Source organism: Galleria mellonella, unplaced genomic scaffold (assembly GCF_026898425.1).
Source record: "Galleria mellonella isolate WM207_F2 unplaced genomic scaffold, CSIRO_AGI_GalMel_v1 utg65, whole genome shotgun sequence".
NCBI lineage: Eukaryota > Metazoa > Arthropoda > Insecta > Lepidoptera > Pyralidae > Galleria > Galleria mellonella.
Window position 1 is genome coordinate 7,944,044 of NW_026442138.1, and position 20,239 is coordinate 7,964,282.

At 31.3% G+C, this 20,239-nt stretch overlaps 2 protein-coding genes across 7 annotated transcripts in view; one reads left to right on the forward strand and one right to left on the reverse strand.

Annotated features, from left to right (window-relative positions):
* LOC113519903 (neural cell adhesion molecule 1-like) overlaps positions 1-20,239 on the forward strand; it is a 144,283-nt gene that overhangs the window by 111,557 nt on the left and 12,487 nt on the right. For all 3 annotated transcript variants that reach the window (XM_026905125.3, XM_031913169.2, XM_052900430.1), the window contains exons 9-11: positions 3,152-3,282; positions 5,512-5,671; positions 10,586-10,747. In XM_026905125.3, the coding sequence (XP_026760926.1) occupies positions 3,152-3,282; positions 5,512-5,671; positions 10,586-10,747 (453 nt within the window). The remainder of the gene's footprint in view (positions 1-3,151; positions 3,283-5,511; positions 5,672-10,585; positions 10,748-20,239) is intronic.
* On the reverse strand, positions 14,871-17,995 carry LOC113519904 (uncharacterized). 4 transcript variants are annotated; one of them, XM_026905128.3, is made up of 4 exons: positions 17,778-17,995; positions 17,446-17,588; positions 16,673-16,846; positions 14,871-16,200 (listed from the first exon to the last, which is right to left on the reverse strand). In XM_026905128.3, the coding sequence occupies exons 2-4, from the start codon at positions 17,558-17,560 to the stop codon at positions 15,653-15,655; spliced, it is 837 nt and encodes a 278-aa protein (XP_026760929.1). In that variant the 5' UTR covers positions 17,561-17,588; positions 17,778-17,995; the 3' UTR covers positions 14,871-15,652. The 4 variants fall into 4 exon arrangements, 2 of the variants coding, with proteins under 2 accessions (XP_026760929.1, XP_052756391.1); XM_052900431.1 differs by having other exon boundaries at positions 17,446-17,546; positions 17,948-17,992; XR_008253521.1 differs by lacking the exon at positions 17,446-17,588 and having other exon boundaries at positions 17,778-17,992.

Sequence of the window (20,239 nt, forward strand, 5' to 3'; positions counted from 1 at the left end):
ATATATATATATATATATATATATACAATCGTCTTAAAATTTTACTCATTTCAAATTCAAACAGACTTATATACAAGCATTTTTGAATCGTCATTTTTTTTTAAATCTACTACAGGGTTCGGAAAGTTAATTATTAAGTTAAGTTATCTGTTGAGAAAAACCCGCGAGAAACTCTACAGTTACTCTTTTAAACCTCTGTTAACAGTACGTGTATCTATTTAAATATACTATGTCTAAAATTACAAGATCATCATGCACGCTTATCATTTAAGTAATCGTTAGAGCGTAATAGGCTTTCTTATCCTAATAACATATATCGCTTCTATTATAGGCTTGTTCTTCTCACCTCTTTCTTTCATACATACCTGTCAACTTTCAAATTGGCAATAGGTATTCTAAAAATATTCAGGCATACAAAAATATTTTTACTGATACTAATTTATACCAATTCTCTAATGAAGTATGGAGTACAATCGAACACTCTTTTATATCAGCATAGTTTTTACTCATGATTGTGTCTACGTGATTAGAATGAACACTTTTCATACCGGAATACTTTTCAGCCCATGTTCTTATCCATCCCAAATACTATTCGTGTGTACCTTTTATGATGATTTGGTAGTTGAATCAGAATATTAAATTATTATAAAAAAGTAGTTTAAGTAGCTGATAATCTGTATATAATATCTGTATGTAATAATGTGGGTTCCGATAACCTAAATAAAGAATTTATTATTACGATTGTATTTTTTTCACATGTATTTTTAATTAGTTTTCCGTTTCAATCTCTTCAAAGCCTATCTATTCGAATTTAATACAAAACTACAATCACTCACACACTTTTCCGGCTTTTGTATCTACCAATATATTCGTGCATGCAACATGTAAGGATATCATCCTCAATTGATGAAGTTGCATTCTATACCCAAAGCATCGGAAACATCGCATTAATCATTCCACCCGCAAGACAATGCCGTAGGAAAGGCCACCATCAATCTATCTCTGTCGCTTAGGCTACCTGATATCCACTGGGAACTACACTGAAGATAATATTATTATGTTATTGTAATAGCCACCAATTTATTAATCTACAAGCTTTTGTCCGCGACTTCGTCTGCGTGACCGAGATATGTTTACTGACCAATATAAAAAGTAACCTACATCCTACTCCATCCCATATAGAAGTGTATACTTAATTTCATAGTAATTTGTTAAGCTATTAAGGTGCTGTAAGGTAACAAACGTACTTAATTTTACGTTTTCACATGAAGTTCTTCAAAAAAGGGGTAAAGCGCTTCTTTTAAGGTCGGCAACGCGCGCGTAATGCGTCTAATATTGTAGGCATTAATAGGCTACGGTAATCGCTTACCATCAGGTGGGCCGTATACTTATTTGTCACCTCAGTGGTATAAAAAAATATTTATAATATTAGTAAGGATAGTAATATTAAAAGCGGAAAAGTGCGTATTCGTTTAAACACACTAATCTCAAAAAATACCCGTCGAAAAATCTTTTTTTTATCTGATAGCTCATTATTGTGGAGGGCTATCCGATATCACGATACAAGTAAAGCCAAAGGATGCAGCTAGTTCATAAATTAAATATGTACAGTAATATTATGACTTACGCTTATATTCCTGTCTTTTATTTGAACGCCACATAACCCACTCACAAAGCTATTAGCATATTATTATGTCTAATCTCCAACTTCAGTTAAAAATAATTTGTATGCTTAGTTTATATGTATTTATATGTGAAACTATACTCCAATTTATACAGTTATCGCTCTATCCCACCCACATATCGCGTAAATTCGCCGTGTTACAGTACTACATAATTTATTTCAAAGAACACTTTTATCTTTCCCGTTTAATTTTTATTTATAATATAATGTACTCTTATGAATAACCTTTAACCAAAAAGGTTACGTTTATTACATTTTCAAAAGATTATCATGGGTGTTACAATTAAACAATTTCTGTGCTTACCAGATATACGTTTTCCATATGTATATAGAGCAATCGACTTAATAACTTGTATGCTGTTGACCTGGATTTTCCAATTGAAATTCTATGAAAACCTTTAGAAACCATAGCTATAATATATTACCTGGCCTAAAAGAACTATTTTTATAAATTTACCAGAGGGAGACTTTATACAAAAGTCGATTGCTTTTGTATCGATTGCTTGAATAAGACAGAGGTACCCTGTCCTATTCGTGTTTCTACCGTGAAGCAGTTGTATTTACATGGCTGTGTTGCGGTTTGAAGGGTGGGATATAGCGTGAATTTACAGGGCACAAAGAAATAACACCTGAATCCTCAGGAATGGCAACGCATGGAGAATATCATGGGCGAAACAGTATACTCTGTTATGTCCATGGTATATGATACGGTACGGTTATGTTATGTACATGGCAGTTAGGCTTTGATGATATTTTAAAACAGACGTTACTGTATATCTCTTAGCCACTAAATTCCCTTAGTAGCCTCTTACTATACTCACGGGAAAAAACCACAATGGTCAATTTCTTTCTTTCACACATAGGTATGAAATACGAGTATATAGTAATTTGTGTGGTATATGTATTTACCAACTGATACTAAATGCACAATCTGTATCTAGACACATACATTTTTGCACTATAATTTCTTGTTTTTTTGTTTTATACAACTTAGAATGGCAAACAAGCTGACGGCCCACCTGATGGAAAGTGGTAACCGTCGCCTATAGACATGAGCAGTACCATGGACGTAACAGAGTATACTGTTTCGCTCATGATACCCCCCATGCGTTGCCATTCCTGAGGACTCAGGTGTTATTCCTCTGTACTCAGTAAATTCACGCCATATCCCATCCTTCAAAGCGAAACACAACCATGCAAACACAACTGCTTCACGGTTGAAACACGAATGGGACAGAGGTGCCCAAGCAACCGACTTTTGTACAAAGTCTCCCTCTGGTAAAAAAGTATATGGTCATTAAGGATAAAATTCCCAAAATTCTCGAAGACAATGAATCAGGCGCGTGAGAAACTTCGGAAAACGACCAATGTAATACAAGCAAGGAATGTTTCACTTTAGTTACCCAAACCACTTAACATATCACAACGGTTTGACAGGCCTGATTCTAAAACATATTCTATTTACAGATCCTCCCGTGGTGTCGCTTTCATTGGGAAGTACACTAAATCCACACGATATCAAAGAAGGCGATGATGTATACTTTGAATGCTCAGTACGCGCCAACCCAAGGGAAAATCGTATCTCCTGGTACCATAATGTAAGTATGTCTTATTGTATCGATGCTAATAATAGGACTACCGTTTTATACATATTTTTAGGTACAGTCAGTATCATAAGTCAATAAACACGTAGAGATTTCCAAATCCCCTAAATAACATTGCATGCAGTACATGAAACTCTCAAAAATAATTAACATAACAATTGAATAAACATGGTATGTATGCAATAAATTATATATAAAAGAATAAATTAAGGTATCCATCAATTATTTATATTAACTGTATTGTTATTTCTTCTTTCTTTTTTTTTGGTTGAAATATAAAATAGCGGATTTAATCTCAGACGCAAGAGGTATAACATATTGCGAGATCTTTAGAAATATTAAAGTATAGAGACCATAATATTATTCTAAAATATTCATATTTATAGATGACTTTTACCAGTCTCTATCGGATGTCTCTATAGCTTCTTTATTATTTTCAATAATCATCGTTTCAGCTGTTAAGTGTCTACTTCTGAACATAAGCTTTATAATTGTAAATGTATAAGTTAAATAATTTTTGTGTTGTATAAATTATATTGTGTTTACAGACTTGTTTAGCTGTGTGTTTATGTTTTGATCATGCTGTGTACGCATATTATTGGAGGGTTAGCTTGAACAAAACATTATTGTACTGTATAAATTAATGTAACCATGTTAATTCTCTGTAATGTGTAGATACCTATGGAAATAAAATAAAATAAAAATAAGCCTTCCCCATAAGGGGGGTTTTGCCAATAGTTGCCACGCTTGGCGGACAGATTAGCAATCACAGATAGGATTTAAGAGATATTTTAAAAGGAACGCTACTGACCATCCCTCTACCATTAAATTCCCTTAATTGCCTCTTAGGACACCCAGTTTTCACCAATTTCAGTAATATTACCTATTAATAAAGTCCCAAGAAGTAGCAGAAACTTAAAAAATAATTAGTCCAAAATTTTAAAGTAGCTATACAATACAGCTTCTTATTATTTACTTGTTTACATACGTTACTAAATATTGCGAATATGGGATCTGGAATCTCATTCACACAATACACCATGCTTAACTACTGAACCACGATTAATGGTATAAATTTTAAATTACGAACGATTATATTGCAAGTGTAACCTATAAAATTTAAGGAACAATTTACGATAATGTCGCCGTTTACCCACATGCTACTTGTAGACCACTAAATGTTTGTCTACTCGGCCTTACATTTAATATGTCTATACTTAAATGTGCTCCACTTATGAAGCAGTGTCGAAATTTTACGGCATTTACTTTGTCAATATTTACTTCTATTTAGGTAATAAATCTATACTTATAATCAATCTGTAGAGAGGTCAATTCTGTACATGAAATATATTGCCAAAATAACTGTCAGGGGGTGATTAGTGATCGATACTGATGCCAAAAATGTAATAAGTAAAATTTTTGTCTGTCTGTTCGTTATAGAAACAAAAACTACTCGACGGATTTCAACAAAACTTGATAAAATTATTCTTCATACTCCTAGGCTGGCTATAGTATACTTTTCATCACGCTACGATCAATAGGAGCAGAGCAATGAAGGGAAATGTTGGGAAAACGGAAGAAGTTACTCCGTTTTTAAGTTTCCGTAGCGTATGCAGCCTTAATGGCCACTTTTTAAAATGTAAAAATGTCCACCCGTGCGAAGCTGGAACGGGCCGCTAGTATAAAATAAAAAAAGTATTTTAGAAAAATACGAGCAAACTTCTAATTCCCTGAATTCATGATTGGATTACTTAAAATTGATTTTCACTTGCTTAGTGCTTTGGAAATCACGTAGAGCCGTCATTCGCGGTAAGCCACGTCAAAAAGTCTTCGTGTACAACGAAGACAGCCTAGACACTCGCGATATCCTTATACCTATATCCCAAATTGCTTTTCCCCGCGATTTCTTTCACCTGACGGGGGTATATTCACTGAATGGGAAAAAAGTAAGCTTTTTTTTCATCCTAGGTAACTATTAAAGTAAATTTCGTAATGATCAGGTAAGCCATTAAGACGCTAAGACGTAACAAACGTCTTAGCGTCTTAATTCGTCGCCTTCACGTTTATAATATTAATAAATAAGATTACCAGCTCACTTAAAGGTCATGCATTCACTCGTATAGGTTTTTACTTGTTGATATAGATGACTGAAATTAATTACATTTACATTACAGAGACATTATGAGAATATTAACGTAACTATATCAAGTGTTGTCAATACAGGATAAGCCAGTCCTCCACAACGTGGTATTAGGAGTGATTGTCAGCACAAAGTCTCTAGTGCTACAGAAGGTGACGAGGGACCATGGAGGTGAATACTCATGTCGAGCCACGAACGCACTGGGAGAAACTGCAAGTCAAACCACACACCTTAGTATACAATGTAAGCTTTATGACTTTAATTAGAGCTAGTAATAAACATATTACTACTGGAACGGAAGCTTACTAATAAATGTATCATCAACATAATTTTAAGTAGGAGTCTCCGTAATAAACATTGACGCCTCATATGCGAGAGAGCAGTAAACCGACCCTAAACAACGTCGATGTCAAATAATGGGGATCAAGCATGCTTATGACACTGTTACATAAATGGTTAAAATCATGAATTATTAATTTGCTCTAAATAAACAAATTCTGTTCTATCGATATATAATATATGTATATAGTGAACCGGGCCGGTTCGGGCTGAGCCAGGCTGCGCACGGATAAAAAGAATTTTCAAAAATAATGTATAAACTATGTTACTCGCTGATATAGCTTTCTATAGTTAAAAAAAAAAATATTTGAATAGTTTTTGAGTTTATTAATTACAAATAAATAATCAAATCTTTCCCCTTTATAATATTAGTACCTATAGACAAATATGAGACTAGGGGCATTAAGTTTTTTGTTGCACATTGATTTTGTACGTGATGTGGGGGTTTAAAAAGTCACGAATCATAATGGGATTTGCTTTGTATAACCCGCCGATGTAAATATACTAGTCTGTCAATATTACGTCCTCAACGCGAGTGGCATATTTTAATATGCCAGTCGCGTTAATCGGCAGAGTTTACTCTGCCGGTTATGTAAAGCAAATTCTATTATGATTCATACAAGATGAAAGTTTTATCCCCCTGAGCATCTATTATATTTCTTCAATAAAAAAGATTTGTATACAGAAATAACCACATTTCCATAAACATCAAGTCTCATGAAGATAAAAACGGTGAATTTCTAAAGCAATAAATATTTAACTTCATTAATACCTACCTTACATACAAAACAAATCAAATTTATCATCTTTATTTTCTTCTTTATATAAAAAAAGTAAAAATTTTTTATGTTATTTCTAATAATAATATTTCTGTAAATAATATTAACACAGAATCATCGGAGTCGATTCTGAGACACCATTCTCAAAGTCTATTTCTAAAACTAAAATTTTTATTACATATTTTTGTATAAGTACTATTTTATGGATCAACATAAACTAAAATTAACTATGTTTAAAATTAACATAAAACAACGATTTTGCTGCATTATCATATAAAATATTAATTTTAGAGATAAGTTTAGAGAATTGGGCCTCAGAATCGACCCCATTATCGTACTTAAATCTATCTTATAACAAGCATCATAAGAATTATAATTTACTAAATCAATACTAAACTAAACAACTTAATTGTCTCAAATTTCGTACAAAATGAAAACGGTAATGCCCATAATAGAATAAACCCCTCAATAACAATCTCCCTTCGACAAAAATTAGATAACATTGGATAAAAAAGAAAACACCTCAATAAGTAAATTGTAGCGAAGATTACTCTTCCGATCTAAATTGAGGGAGTCTTTTGTTTCCTATTATTATCAACAAAGTGCTTATAAATTTCATTTCATTTCGAGAAGGGCTTTTCGCCGTTTGCTTGTATCAATCATTCTTAGGGATGTTATCAAAGATTTGTTAGAATCAACGGGGTGAGACGGAGACAATGTATTGAACAGATGTAGTCATTCTCTGATGAAAAAAGAATAAATCTCTTGAATAAGTAATATCCGAAACCAGGTTCTTTATGTTACATGTTATATTTTGTTTATATGCTTACTGTATGTAAAATAATTATAAGAACATACTTCATTACAAGTAGGTCTTATTACTTTTTACATGCAAACAATTTATTACTTTCGTTCAAGATTGTTAACGTAAATATTTTTTCAATTTAGGTAATATACGTATTTTAGTCTGGAGTTAACTCATCAGTTTAATATAATAATCTTATTCTTATAATTTTGTTTCAAAGTATTACATACTAGCATGAACATATTTTTCTTGAGCATATCCAGACTAGAGATAAATTATTTTAAATAGATACCTATAGGAAATTTTTATGCGTATTTTGTATACAAAACAATTTAACAATTTTGTACTGAATTTAATAAGTATTTTAGAATGCCATGGAATCCTATTGTTGTTCCAACGATGTTTTGTTTGTCAAATATAGATCTCTAGCTTTTAAATAAAATAAGATAGAAATTTGAAATTCCAACGCAACACGAAATATCACTGACTTCAAAAAATATGAGAGGTATACAATATTTAGACATTTTGATACCAACTATTTTAATACCAGCAGGTTTCTGCAAAAGTAACTGGCTATTATGATTTATTATTTACAAATCACAATAATAATGTCTTGTACTTTTACAAGTATATAATTTAAATAGATATTTTATTCCATTGTTGATAATATACCTTTATAATTTTTTTGTAACCTTTGGGATGGAAATTTTTTTTTGTCAATTTTTCTTTTCTTTGATTTCATATGTTCAATATTTTATACAATTTTTAATAACGGTAAATTCAACCTATATACACCACGTTTGATTTAAACGCTCGTCGAAATGTAGATATATTGAGTTCATCACAACGACATCAGTCAACAAATGCTTATCATCCCATGTGGAATTATAGTCATGAACACATTTAATCTTACTGATTACTTACTAACATTATTCTATTTAATTCCGCTACCATTAACCTTCTGCAACAAATATCTTTCTTATTAGTTCATAATTAAAGAAAGTAACAAGAATAACCAGTGGCGTAGCAAAGTGGGCCCTCGCCCACGGCCTCGCACTTAAAGGGGCCTCGTCAGGCCCCTTTAAATGGGATGCCACCCAACTTAAAATCCCAGTTTATTATAAAAATTAAATAAAAACTTAAACAATATTGGCCACACTCGTCACTTTTCTGAATATTAAATGACAATAAAACATAACTTCTAGTTTTACTACATAAAATAACTACTTAAGAAAGAGTATGGAGCAGGACCAACCGTCTACTTTAGCAATACTCTCAATCGAAGCAGATTTAGCTAAAAACTCAATTACAAATCCTTACTAGAAGACTTCGGTAACGTAAAAAGCCGAAGAAAAGTTTAATTACTCAAATTTTAAAATAAAACCTTTTTTTCAAATCTATATGCTTTTCAATATTCTCCCACCGCGTATTTATATTGTTTCACTATTATAATTAAGTATGAAATACTTACATGTCGAAGCATAGGTTTATTGGGTAGATCTTGAGAATGAAAGCAAAGGGGCCTCGCTGATACGACTTTGCCCACGTCTATATTAATCCACGCTAAGCCACTGATAATAACCCACTACATAGTTATATTAAATTTACCAAAATAATACTTAATTCAATAAAGTATAATATTTTATTTTGTTTATCCATCAATAACAGAAATTCCTATAGGGAATAATTCAATGTGAACATTGATAAATGCGTCAATATACTCGAATAGAAGTATCGTTATGGGAGTATTTCTTTTCTCTTCGGTGTCAAAGGGCAAACATTAATAATAAGAAATAGACTAGATTTGGAGTGTGTCGATAACACCGTCAATAACACATAAGACAACTACAAATGTTGTTCTGTCTTTTCTTTATTCGCTATGATAGAGTCATATATTTCTCTTCACAACTGACAAACTAGTAAAGATACTTTATCCTTTTTAAAAAAAATACACAAAATCCTTGAGTTAAAGCATTGCCGCAATCTTTCGTAGTGACAAGACACCTATCAATCACTAAAGAGAAGACTAAACTCCGCATGTTTACTACCGAAAACCGGTATGCGACAAATGTTGTCCTGTCCCTTCCTTATTTGTTACAGTAAAGACATATATACACTCACTTTAAAAGTCCAAGCTAATCTGTACTTTTGCCATAATTGAATTCACAAAAAGAATGAAGCAGTTATAAATAAATATTATAATTAAAGGAATCCATCATGTTGCTTTAGGAACTAGAAATAATGGTGAATAAATTTATTGTGTACCATTTTTACTGCTTTGGCTTTCTGTTGTAGCAGAAATTTTAGCTTTAACATAATTTTACACATTCGTTAGCTACCTACACATAAATTAAGAATGTACTTTTATATTAAGAATGTATGCATCAGAGCTTTCGAAATATGAAATAAGATAATAAGCAAAAAGCAAAAAAAGTAATAATGGTGTACAATACATTTATTTACCACTTTTTTTTATTTTTATTTTCCGAAATAAATCCCTTTTATTCTTTAATTTCCCTTTTATTACATTCCTTACTTTACACATGTTTTTTTCCTCCTAATATCCAATCCACAAATAAATCACTGTACGTACCTACATCCACGACATTCTACATTAGTGAATACAAACCCTAACTCGTTTGTTTCACTTTTGTAGCGCACGCCGACAGTTTGTTTCCGCCTTATTGATCCATACCGTAACAAATCTAAGGTAAAGAAATGAATGTTGTTACCCGCACGTGGTACACGATCGTCTACTGCCTACGGTGTTACATTAATCCACATACATATTTTCATATTCCCGCTACAGTAATCCTTCCTTGGAAGGGCTGCTTAAGTGGAGCAAATATTTGGGAGTTTAATGAAAATCTAAGGCAGCGGAGCGCAGTTTTGTAAGTAGATACCTAAATGAATCACGCCGGAGAGCGCTGCGCTGGTAGGGAACAGTTGGGGCGATAAAATTTATATATCGTCTAACTTCTGTTATGATTTAACGAACTGAATTCGGGTCTCTTTCAGCTCTTTATGTTAATTATTGCATTCTTCCTTTTGTCGAGCTTTGTAACGTAAAATCAAGGAGTCCACTTCGTTACATTTATTTGTGTTATATAAAGTTCGTCACGTATAACTGGTTAAATGTTTTCTTAAATAATTTTTCCTACAAAATAAATTTTAATTATTGACCTGTTATATAATAGATTTTCATCGCCATAAAGCTCATTGGAATTAATACAGATGCTCCCGTATGCTCCCATCCGTCACCACAAGTATTGGGTGCGCAAATCGACGAAGCATTGCGCGTACGCTGCTCCGTAACGGCCAACCCGCCGGACGTAACATTCTTCTGGCAATTCAATAACAGTGGAGAAAGCCTTGATGTTTCCCCAACAAAATTTGGTAAGTACTTCATACGGTGGGTATTGTTTTAATAAATCTACACAGTACATAATAAAAGTTAGCAGGCCATATTCATATCTCAGAAGAGCGAGTACAAGTACGGCCAGAGTAGACAAAGTACAAACGAATCTATCGATAAAATCGTTTAAATCAGATATCACATGGAAAAGAACAAGACAGCGCACGTCTCCATCTCGTTCTATCTCATGGTTCACTAGCGATAAAGGTTCTATCAATGTATTCATTTGTACCTTGTCAGGTAGCAGATTTAATAGTGTCAATGTTAAAATGGAAAAAGACCAATCTAGAGTATTTGATCAACGATTGACGAAGTATATTACTTAATGCAAAATTGGAAGAAAATATAGAAAATGCTTAAATCATAAATTAAGTGCCACACAACACCAATCGCCTAGTTCTGAAATTATACATAGGTACATATCAAATTGTAACCTAATAAATAAATAGAGATATATGTTTATATATTTCCCTATTTATTTATGAACTGTAGCAACATATGTTTTATTTAATTTATATATTAATCAACCGGCTTCGTGGGCATTCATTGTTATAGTTTCTTTCACATATACCCACTCTAACTTGCGTTACTTGTATAATTTACGTTTATATAATTAAAATCCGTTATTGACTGTATTTATAAGAGACTTAACATGTAAGTTATTTTGAAGAGAGCTGTGAATTATAATATTAAATAAAATAATATATATTTACATGATTACATGCAATTATAACTCCATATGTATTTAAAAATGACAAAAATTTCATCGTGCCTTCGAATAAACCATAGACTTAATATAACGTAAGGATCAAATTATTTACAATTATTCCTCGCCATCTAAAAGTAGCTTCGACCGCTTTTAGCGACAAGGCTGCTAATTGTTTTTTCAGTATGATCATTTCTGTGCCTCTAGTGAGAAAGGATATAACTCAAGTTATAGCCTTTTTCTTTTTTAGGCTACTTTAAATAAGCAAATTTTTCTCTTTCGAATGGTATAAGAATCGTAACGATATCTTTAAAAACAATAGAGATAGTAAACATGTAAAAGGCTACAATTAACAAAATATTTGTGGTAAAAAAGTCATAATTAGAAATAAAACTACAATATTTTTCAAAAATTATTTTTGTAAAATGAATCAGTTCGATTTGAACCCTTTTACACCATTTAATAGCGATTATTTTTTTATAGCGTAAAATACACAACATTGTTTTTCTTCAATACTTCAATAAAATCGTTTTAATTCAACTTAAAACTATTTTCACATCATAATTTTAATATTTTTGTTAAGTGTGATTAGGTATAATAGAATTATTGTTAAAACTATAGGTTTTACACAAAAACCGACAATTTCATAAGAAAGAGGAGAAAAAATTACTATAAATGCAATCATTGACTTGTTCAATTAGCAAATAATAAAAGCAGCAGAATTTTTTTTCTTTATTTAAAATAGTTTTTTGGCTCTCCTGAAAAGTGACCATTTTGAATTGAACCCTTTCTCACTAGAGGCACAGATTTCTTGTAATTTTTTGTATCTATAAGTTTACTATTAGGTACTATTGAGAGTCACAATACATAATAAAATCTTTGTACAAAAGTTGCTAGTTTTTTTAATGAGTAATAATGGAATGGTAACCTCGTCTGAGCTATCTGTATATATTGGAAGGGTATCAGCGAGAGGTAATAGGTGAGAATAAAACAGGTCGGTTGACCCATAGTAACGAATTCAGAAAGAACCAAAATAGTTTCCAGAGAGAACCGCGTGAAAGTTGACTTCATGGAGTATATTAATAATCTCAATTACTTGCTTCGATTAAGTTTTGAAATATAATACGACAAAGAAAAAAAAACTACATTCGATGATACATATAACATAATACCAACCAAAATAGCTTAATATATTTTGCCTTTCCATAATCGATAAAAATTATGTTTAATAACACATATGCCCCATATTTCGCGGTCGCGCACGTACATATTGCGCGAAATTACACGGAACGAAAATTAATATTTCTATCCCTATTTACCTTTTCAATCAAATTCAAAAGATTTACTTCTAAAAATTGCGAGGGAGCAATTAGATCGACCTCCACGTGGTCCTCCCTGGAAACCATTGTAACAATTTCTGATGATTTCATCCTCATCTATAATCATCATTTACTGGTGCATCACCAGCATATACCGCAGGTAGGAAATTTTACATTTTTATTTTTTATCTAGGAAGAATTAGAATACCCACTTAAACTGGATTTATTAAAAAAAACTTGGATAGATACATATAATAATAATACTAATGTTTGTTTTCCGTTAATGGATAAAAATAGAATGAATGTAGTGAAATCTCATATGCGCTATCGGTATATTTTGACGGAACACTAGACAACGGAGCAACAGATTAGGATAAAAATACATCAATTGGCTCATCGTGACGAATTCTACAAGAATTAACCACAATAGTTTTCAGGGGAAATCGCGTGAAGATTGACCTAATAAGGTATAATGCTAGCAGTGGAACTGTTAGACCATATCAATAACATTCCGTTTCCCTTTTACATGTTTATTAAATTCATTTTATTCCAGTATATATTTCACCCACTGTAATCCGCGACTGCCATTAGTGTATTCAAGATTATTTCCCCGGGAGAGTAATAGATAGCAATAAAAATTGTTAGTCTGTGGTTACCAGAGGGAGACTTTGTACAAAAGTTGTTTGCTTAAGCACCTCTGTCCCATTCGTGTTTTTGCCGTGAAGCAGTTGTTTGCATGACTGTGTTTCGGTTTAAAGAGTGGGATATGGCATTAAATTTACAGGGTACAGAGGAATAACATCTGAGTCCTCAGGATTAGCAATACATAGGAAGTACTCTGCGCGAAACAGTATAGGTACTCTGTTATGTCCCTGGTACTGCTCATGTCTATAGGCGACGATTACCACTTTCCATCAGATGGACTGTCAGCTTGTTTGCCACTCTAAGTTGCATAAAAAAATATATAAAAAAGTTCCCTCTAAAGCTGTTTGTCACCTGTATGTAATGTCTACAATCGGCTTGTTCTCGTCCTTTGATGTTTTTATATAATGTAATACTTATCAAATAAAATAGTTGCTACAGTGGATATTGCTCTTTAATTAAAACCATAGGGAGACCTTAAAAAAGGCTTAGCCCACTTGAATTACCTTTCAATCTAAATCAGAGATTCCCAGAGTGGTCGATACGACCCCTATTAATGAACCTAAGTTTTTATTTTTAACTTTTTTGATTTTAATATTTCTTTCTGAAAAAGTAATTACCTACTTAAGTATTTTTACGTAAGTTATTTTAATAATTATTAATCACACTTGATATTTATGTTCATTTATTTTGTTACATTTTGATGAGAAAATTATGTCTGTTTATTTGATGTTTATTCACTTAACCAACCGCAGTTTTTAAATTGATAATAGCCTACAGACGACAGCAAGCACTTACCATCAGGTGGACCGTCAGCTTGTTTGCTATTCTGTTGCATAAAAAAAGCATTGTGTATCAATAGGAAAAAAAATAGAGATAGGGTTATGAAAATAATTTAGCAATGGGGGTTTGAAAAGGGCATTTTGGAAAAGGAGTCTCTTGTCCAAAATAGTTTGGGAATCTATGATCTAAACTATAATTTGTATACCAAACTAGTGTAACGTGATAAAATAACGATCATCTAGTATCTATCTATCAGGCTAGTAAATAAGTGTTACTATAGTGTCCAGGAATATTTATATTGACACATTATAAAAGATTGACATTTCTGTATAATTATATTACATTGATTATTATACCATTATGTCTGTACAATCAGCGTTTAAAAACTTGTTATTTTATTATATTATTACATATTAAGGAATTATTTTATCATAACTTTTGTAATGACTGTTGCACGTCAGTAATGACAAAATATGTGAAAACATTGTAATACTACCATATGACATTATTGTACCACTTTTTTAGCAATAGAATTAATTCATTCATTCATCTAAACATCTACACAAAGTTTCTTATTCATTTATAATTATAGTATGATAAAATCTAAGATTCTAGTTAGAGGTTTGTAAAAAAGGAAAATGAATATAAATAAAATATTATTCAAACTAACAATTTATTTATAGCAGTTACATATTTTTAATGCTGTTTTTAAATGAGTTGACAACTGAAAATAGATGACTTGTTTTTAACTCCTAAAATTAGTAATTAAAAAATGGAATACATTTAAATAAATTTATAACACACAAAACTATTAATTTCGCATATCAGAGGGAAACTTTATAAAAGTCTTCCGCAAGGGTACCTCTGTTCTACTCTTGTTTCTACCATGAAGCAGTTGTGCTCACATAGCTGTATTTTAGTAGTAAAGGTGAGTATAACAATAAAATTAATATACAAAGGCTAACACCTTCTTAGGAATGGCAATACATGAGAGTTACCATGGCCATGACAGTATAGCATGTGTAAATATAAAAAAAATATTGTACACATGATGTGACAATGACAAATTTAATATAACATATTTATATTCTTTTTATACCATCTATTGTAAAATCAATAGGTAATTAACAATAGGTGGCTTTGAAAAAATATGACTATTCTATTTTTATATAAAACACTGTGACATAAACAGAATCTGTTTTGTACATGGTACTTCTCATGTCTATAGGCGACGGTTCCCACTTTCCATCAGGTGGGCTGTCAGCTTGTTTGTCATTCCAAGTTGTATAAAAAACAATTTCTAAAACAGTTTTCAATCCAGTATTACATGTAATAAACAATGCAGTTTATGACATAGAAATCATAATTAATTTATTAAAACATTTAATAAATTAATTGTGATTGTATTATTTTATCATGTAATAATATGAGATAAGCTATGAAATTACATTGCTAGCAGATGACTTTTCATTGTTATCTTTCAACCAATGGGTGATTGTAGATTTACTAGGCAATACTATTCCCATTTTTAACATGTACCCATATGCAGAAATTGATTTCTTATATAAAGATAAGCAAAATTGTTTCTCCTCATTGGACCAAACCTTTTTCTTTTTTCTTAATTGCATTAATGTTAATAATTTACTTGTCTCACTCCTAAACTTGTGTTTTGATAAATCAACCATTTTCTTTATATTGGCAACTTTCATCTTCAATCTTTTATTCTTCTTTTTTTCATTCATTAATCTCCCATTTGCAATTCCTAATAATGTCCTTAACCTTTTACATTTTGGTGACTCTTCTTTTTCAACCTTTTCTTTCTCATCTTGTTCAAGAGGTGTCTCTGGTAGAATACAAGATAATGGTTCTGGTAAGTTTATTTGTTGTTTGATTAGTTCAATATCTTCTTCTTTTAGGTCAATATCAGGAGTTTTAGTAATTTCACGAAGTGGATCACTATTTGGTGTCAGAAAATCTGGTAAATCTAAAAAGAATAACAAGATTGTTTTTTATTGTAAGTTAATAATAAATATCTATTAATAACAAGCAGCTTTAACCTACAACTTTATCTGTATAACCAGACATATTCATTGACTGGAATAAAAAAAGGCTCATATCCTTCTCCATCCCAAATAGTACATGCTTATCACATCACATCTTAAACCATTACAGTTCCAAGAAGTAACAAACAAATTTACTTTCAAATTTATAAAATTAGTAAGAATTAAATCACTCAATGCAGAAAGCAGAATATTAAGGCAAAAATATTATACCAATTATTAATTAATGAAGTTTGTAATCTGAACAACAAGATACACAAATTAATAGCCAACTTATAGAAACAGTAATTTTTTTTTTAATGGAATAATCATTATTAATAATAACCTCTGCCCCCAAGAAATGTGGATTTATTTAAACTGAACAGTTTATTTAACCTGATATAAATATATGCTTACCTGGTGGAGTGCGTGGTCGATTTAGAAGTATAGGAAATGTTTCTGGTACAGCATCTTTTAGAATTCTTTTTCTGCGACCAGTTTCATTGCGAATATATTTTTTATCTATATGATCAATACATATATATCTTGATTGTAAATTTTTAGGAGGCAAATTTGCAAGGGCCTTATTACCTAAAATCATATTAGTAATAAGTGTAAATGATCCATCAATTTAAATACAAGATGAAATTCCGCAACTCTTTTATATGTTTGTAATTCCTCAATAGCTATGGCTGATAACACTCTTTATTTTTAAGAAGGTATAAAAAAAAATTGTGGAGATCATTCTCAGGCGCTTAGTACAGTCATAAAATAAATATATGCTTAAAAGCCCCTTTGAAGTGTACAGTTGTAAACTGGATAAAATGGAATGACAACCTTCCCTATGCCAATAATTTTTGCTAAGGCAGGGTACCAGTCAATAATAAAATCGGTCAGTTAGCCCATCATTCAAAAACATTGTATAAAGACATATTCTTGAGTTATATTAAGTACATCTAAAATATTTAATTTGAACTTGAATAGTTTGCATGCACATCAAAATATATTCAAGATAAACCAAATCATTGAGGTTACTGACCAAATCAGTTGCTAAACTATTAAATTTAAAATTAACAATACAATCTTGTAATGGAAATTTTAGATTTTAAAAAACAAATGAGTGAGACTATATCCTTTGATAAATATAGGGACAGTGGATACCCTTAGGGGCAATTGATGTATTTATTTACCACAATTTTTCAACCAAATTTTCAATCTATTTTCATCTTTCCAGGGAAAACTGAACATTGACTTCTTGTCTGAAGTGTTTTTACACATATGATAAGAACACCTGTGCGGAGGCATTTTATTCTTCAAAAATTGTCAACCAGAGCTTCAGTCAGTAGTTGTAATTGTTGTGAATATAGCCCAATTATATATTTTATATGAATATAAACAATAGTCAATAGGGGTAAGAGCTACAATTATACCTATCGATAATTATCTAATTACTGATAGATATAATTCTTAAACTCAAGACTCCAGTTTAAACAACAATATTATAAATATATAAGAATATCACCATAAAAACAACCACCATCATAACCAAAAAATGATAGTGCAAATTACAATCACAGATTATAACATAATACTACAGCAGAGAACAATGTCGAATTCACAATAATGTATAAAGAAAATAGCAATAACAATTATTTTGTAAAGAAAATCATAATAAACAAAAATTAAAAACACCGGGATGAAATTTCCTCAGACCAAATACTAAGAATATTGTACATCGTACAGATCACAGAAACTGAGCACGTCAACGTCAAACGTCAACTCACAAATTTCATGCTTAACAGTGTTGCCAACTCTATATTAGATTTTCGGATTAAAGCAAAGGAAAAAAAATGTTAAGTGCGTTATTTAAAAAATGGCTAAATCTATTTATTACCTACAAATTACTTTACTTATTTATTTACATACTAAAAGATTAAACTTAAAACAATACTCTTTACACAATAAAAGTTATATTTACTTAATGTTGCCAACCAAATGATGATATCAAAGTATCGGAATAAACCAAATATAAACATAAATCTGATTAGTGTAAAATTTTTCAGATTTTGTTAATGAAATAAATTAGCTATAAAGTAGCTGTCAATTTATAAACTTCTAATTTATAGTTTTATATCTATTTGATAATAAATTCCGAAATGTAAGCATTATAATATATGAATATGTTGGTACGAAATTAACAAAAGTTTAAGAGAGAGAGAGATAGAGAGAGTTACTCTTTTAAAGATATTGATTTTATTGTTGTGATAATCAGACTACATGTCATTTGATATCATTTTTGTAAAGTAATTTAAAATTGACAGTATAAATACTTTTTTTTTTTTACGAAGATCTCAATTTACGGCTACATAAACAAAATTTGAGGTTAGGGCCAAAATGAAAATACAAATAGCGGAATGAGGAAAATGGGCTAAATTGGCAAACTTGTTTCAATGTTACTTCGTACATTTGATTAACTTTTTTTTTAATGAATGATAAGCCCCGTCTACGATAACAATATAACCTGGCGAGCACAAGTGAGGAATGATAAGTTAGAATGAAAAGGCAAGTCAGTTAGCCCATCGTGATGAATACACCAGGAGTTCAACATAATGGTTTTCACGGTGACAACGTAAAGATTAATACCAGAGAATATTGCTAGCTTTCGTGTTCATTATCAAACTACAATACGGAATGGGGTATCAAAGAAAATAGGATTGCAGTGTTCACCTTGCACAAAGTGGCTATGCAGCCGTCGGTCATATTCCAGACACTTCGAAAGCTTGGTATCAGCCATATGTTCATATATCGTACTATCAATAGATACAACAACACTTCCTCTATCGAAGACCATAAAAGATCGGGGCGGCCGCGTGCAAAACTACAAAGGTTGTTAATGTTGTTAAAGCCAGAATTCGTCGAAACCCCATTAGGAAGCAAGAAATCTTATCGCGAGAAATGAAAATTCCTGCTGGACTCTGTCGCGTATTATAAAACAAGACCTAAAGCTTAGTGCTTATCGTCGATAAGCACCGAGCTTCAGGTCGGTAAAATTAGGACATGCCCTAAATCAATCTTTAAAGAGAGTGGATCGTTCAAAACGCCTTCTGTAGCGAGTGAAAGGCACAGAAATATTCTCTTTACTGATAATTTTTTTTTTACTATTGAAGAACACTACAATAAACAAAATGATTAAGTGTACACTCACAGTTCTAAAGAAGCTGCTCAAGTGGTTGGAAAGGTACAACGTGCTCATCATCCTGCGTCAGTGATGGTTTGGTGGGGCGTGTCTTATCAAGGAGTCACAAAACTAAATTTTTGTGAAAAAGGAGTGAAAACTCAGCCAAAATGAATCAAGATACAGTCTTGGATCGTGTTGTGAAACCTTTCAGCAATACAACAGACTGGCCCTCATCTGGCCCAGACCTCAACCCTTTAGATTTCAAATTATGGTCAGTATTAGAAAACATGACCTGCTCTATACGACATGACGACAGTTAGTTTCTTAAAATCTTTGGAGCAAGCAGTGGCGAAATTTCCGTTGAAAAAAGTGCATAAATCCATAGATTTGTAGCCAGACAGATTAAAGGCCTGTCTAAAAGCCAAAGGTGGCCATTTCGAATTGTATATTTTTTTATTTTTTTGAGAGCTGAGACTTTAATAAATATATAGGTATAAATTTTAGTAATATTACATTACTTCATAAAAGAAAAAGATTATACATATATATATAGAATGTTTCCATACAAATGCTTTGAATAAAGCGGGTCAACTTTTTCTTACAAATGTGTACAATTAAAGTAAATACGAGTAGATAATGGTCGTAAAGTAAAATATTATTATTAGATTTAAATAATCTTTTATAATATTTAAATTTCTTTATATATTTAACTATATTATTTATTTATTAAAAATAATGCGTAAATACCTAGATATAACTTTATAATTCTTTTATATTGTTTTAAGAATTTATAAAGTTTTGAAATG

Coding starts and splice junctions, on each gene's coding strand:
- LOC113519904 (XM_052900431.1), bottom strand. CDS start 17,991: ATGTACAATATTCTTAGTATTTGGTCTGAGGAAATTTCATCCCG. Junction 17,547..17,947: donor TCTGAGGAAATTTCATCCCG/GTGTTTTTAATT, acceptor GCCTCCGCACAG/GTGTTCTTATCATATGTGTA. Junction 16,201..16,672: donor TCGACCACGCACTCCACCAG/GTAAGCATATAT, acceptor TATTCTTTTTAG/ATTTACCAGATTTTCTGACA.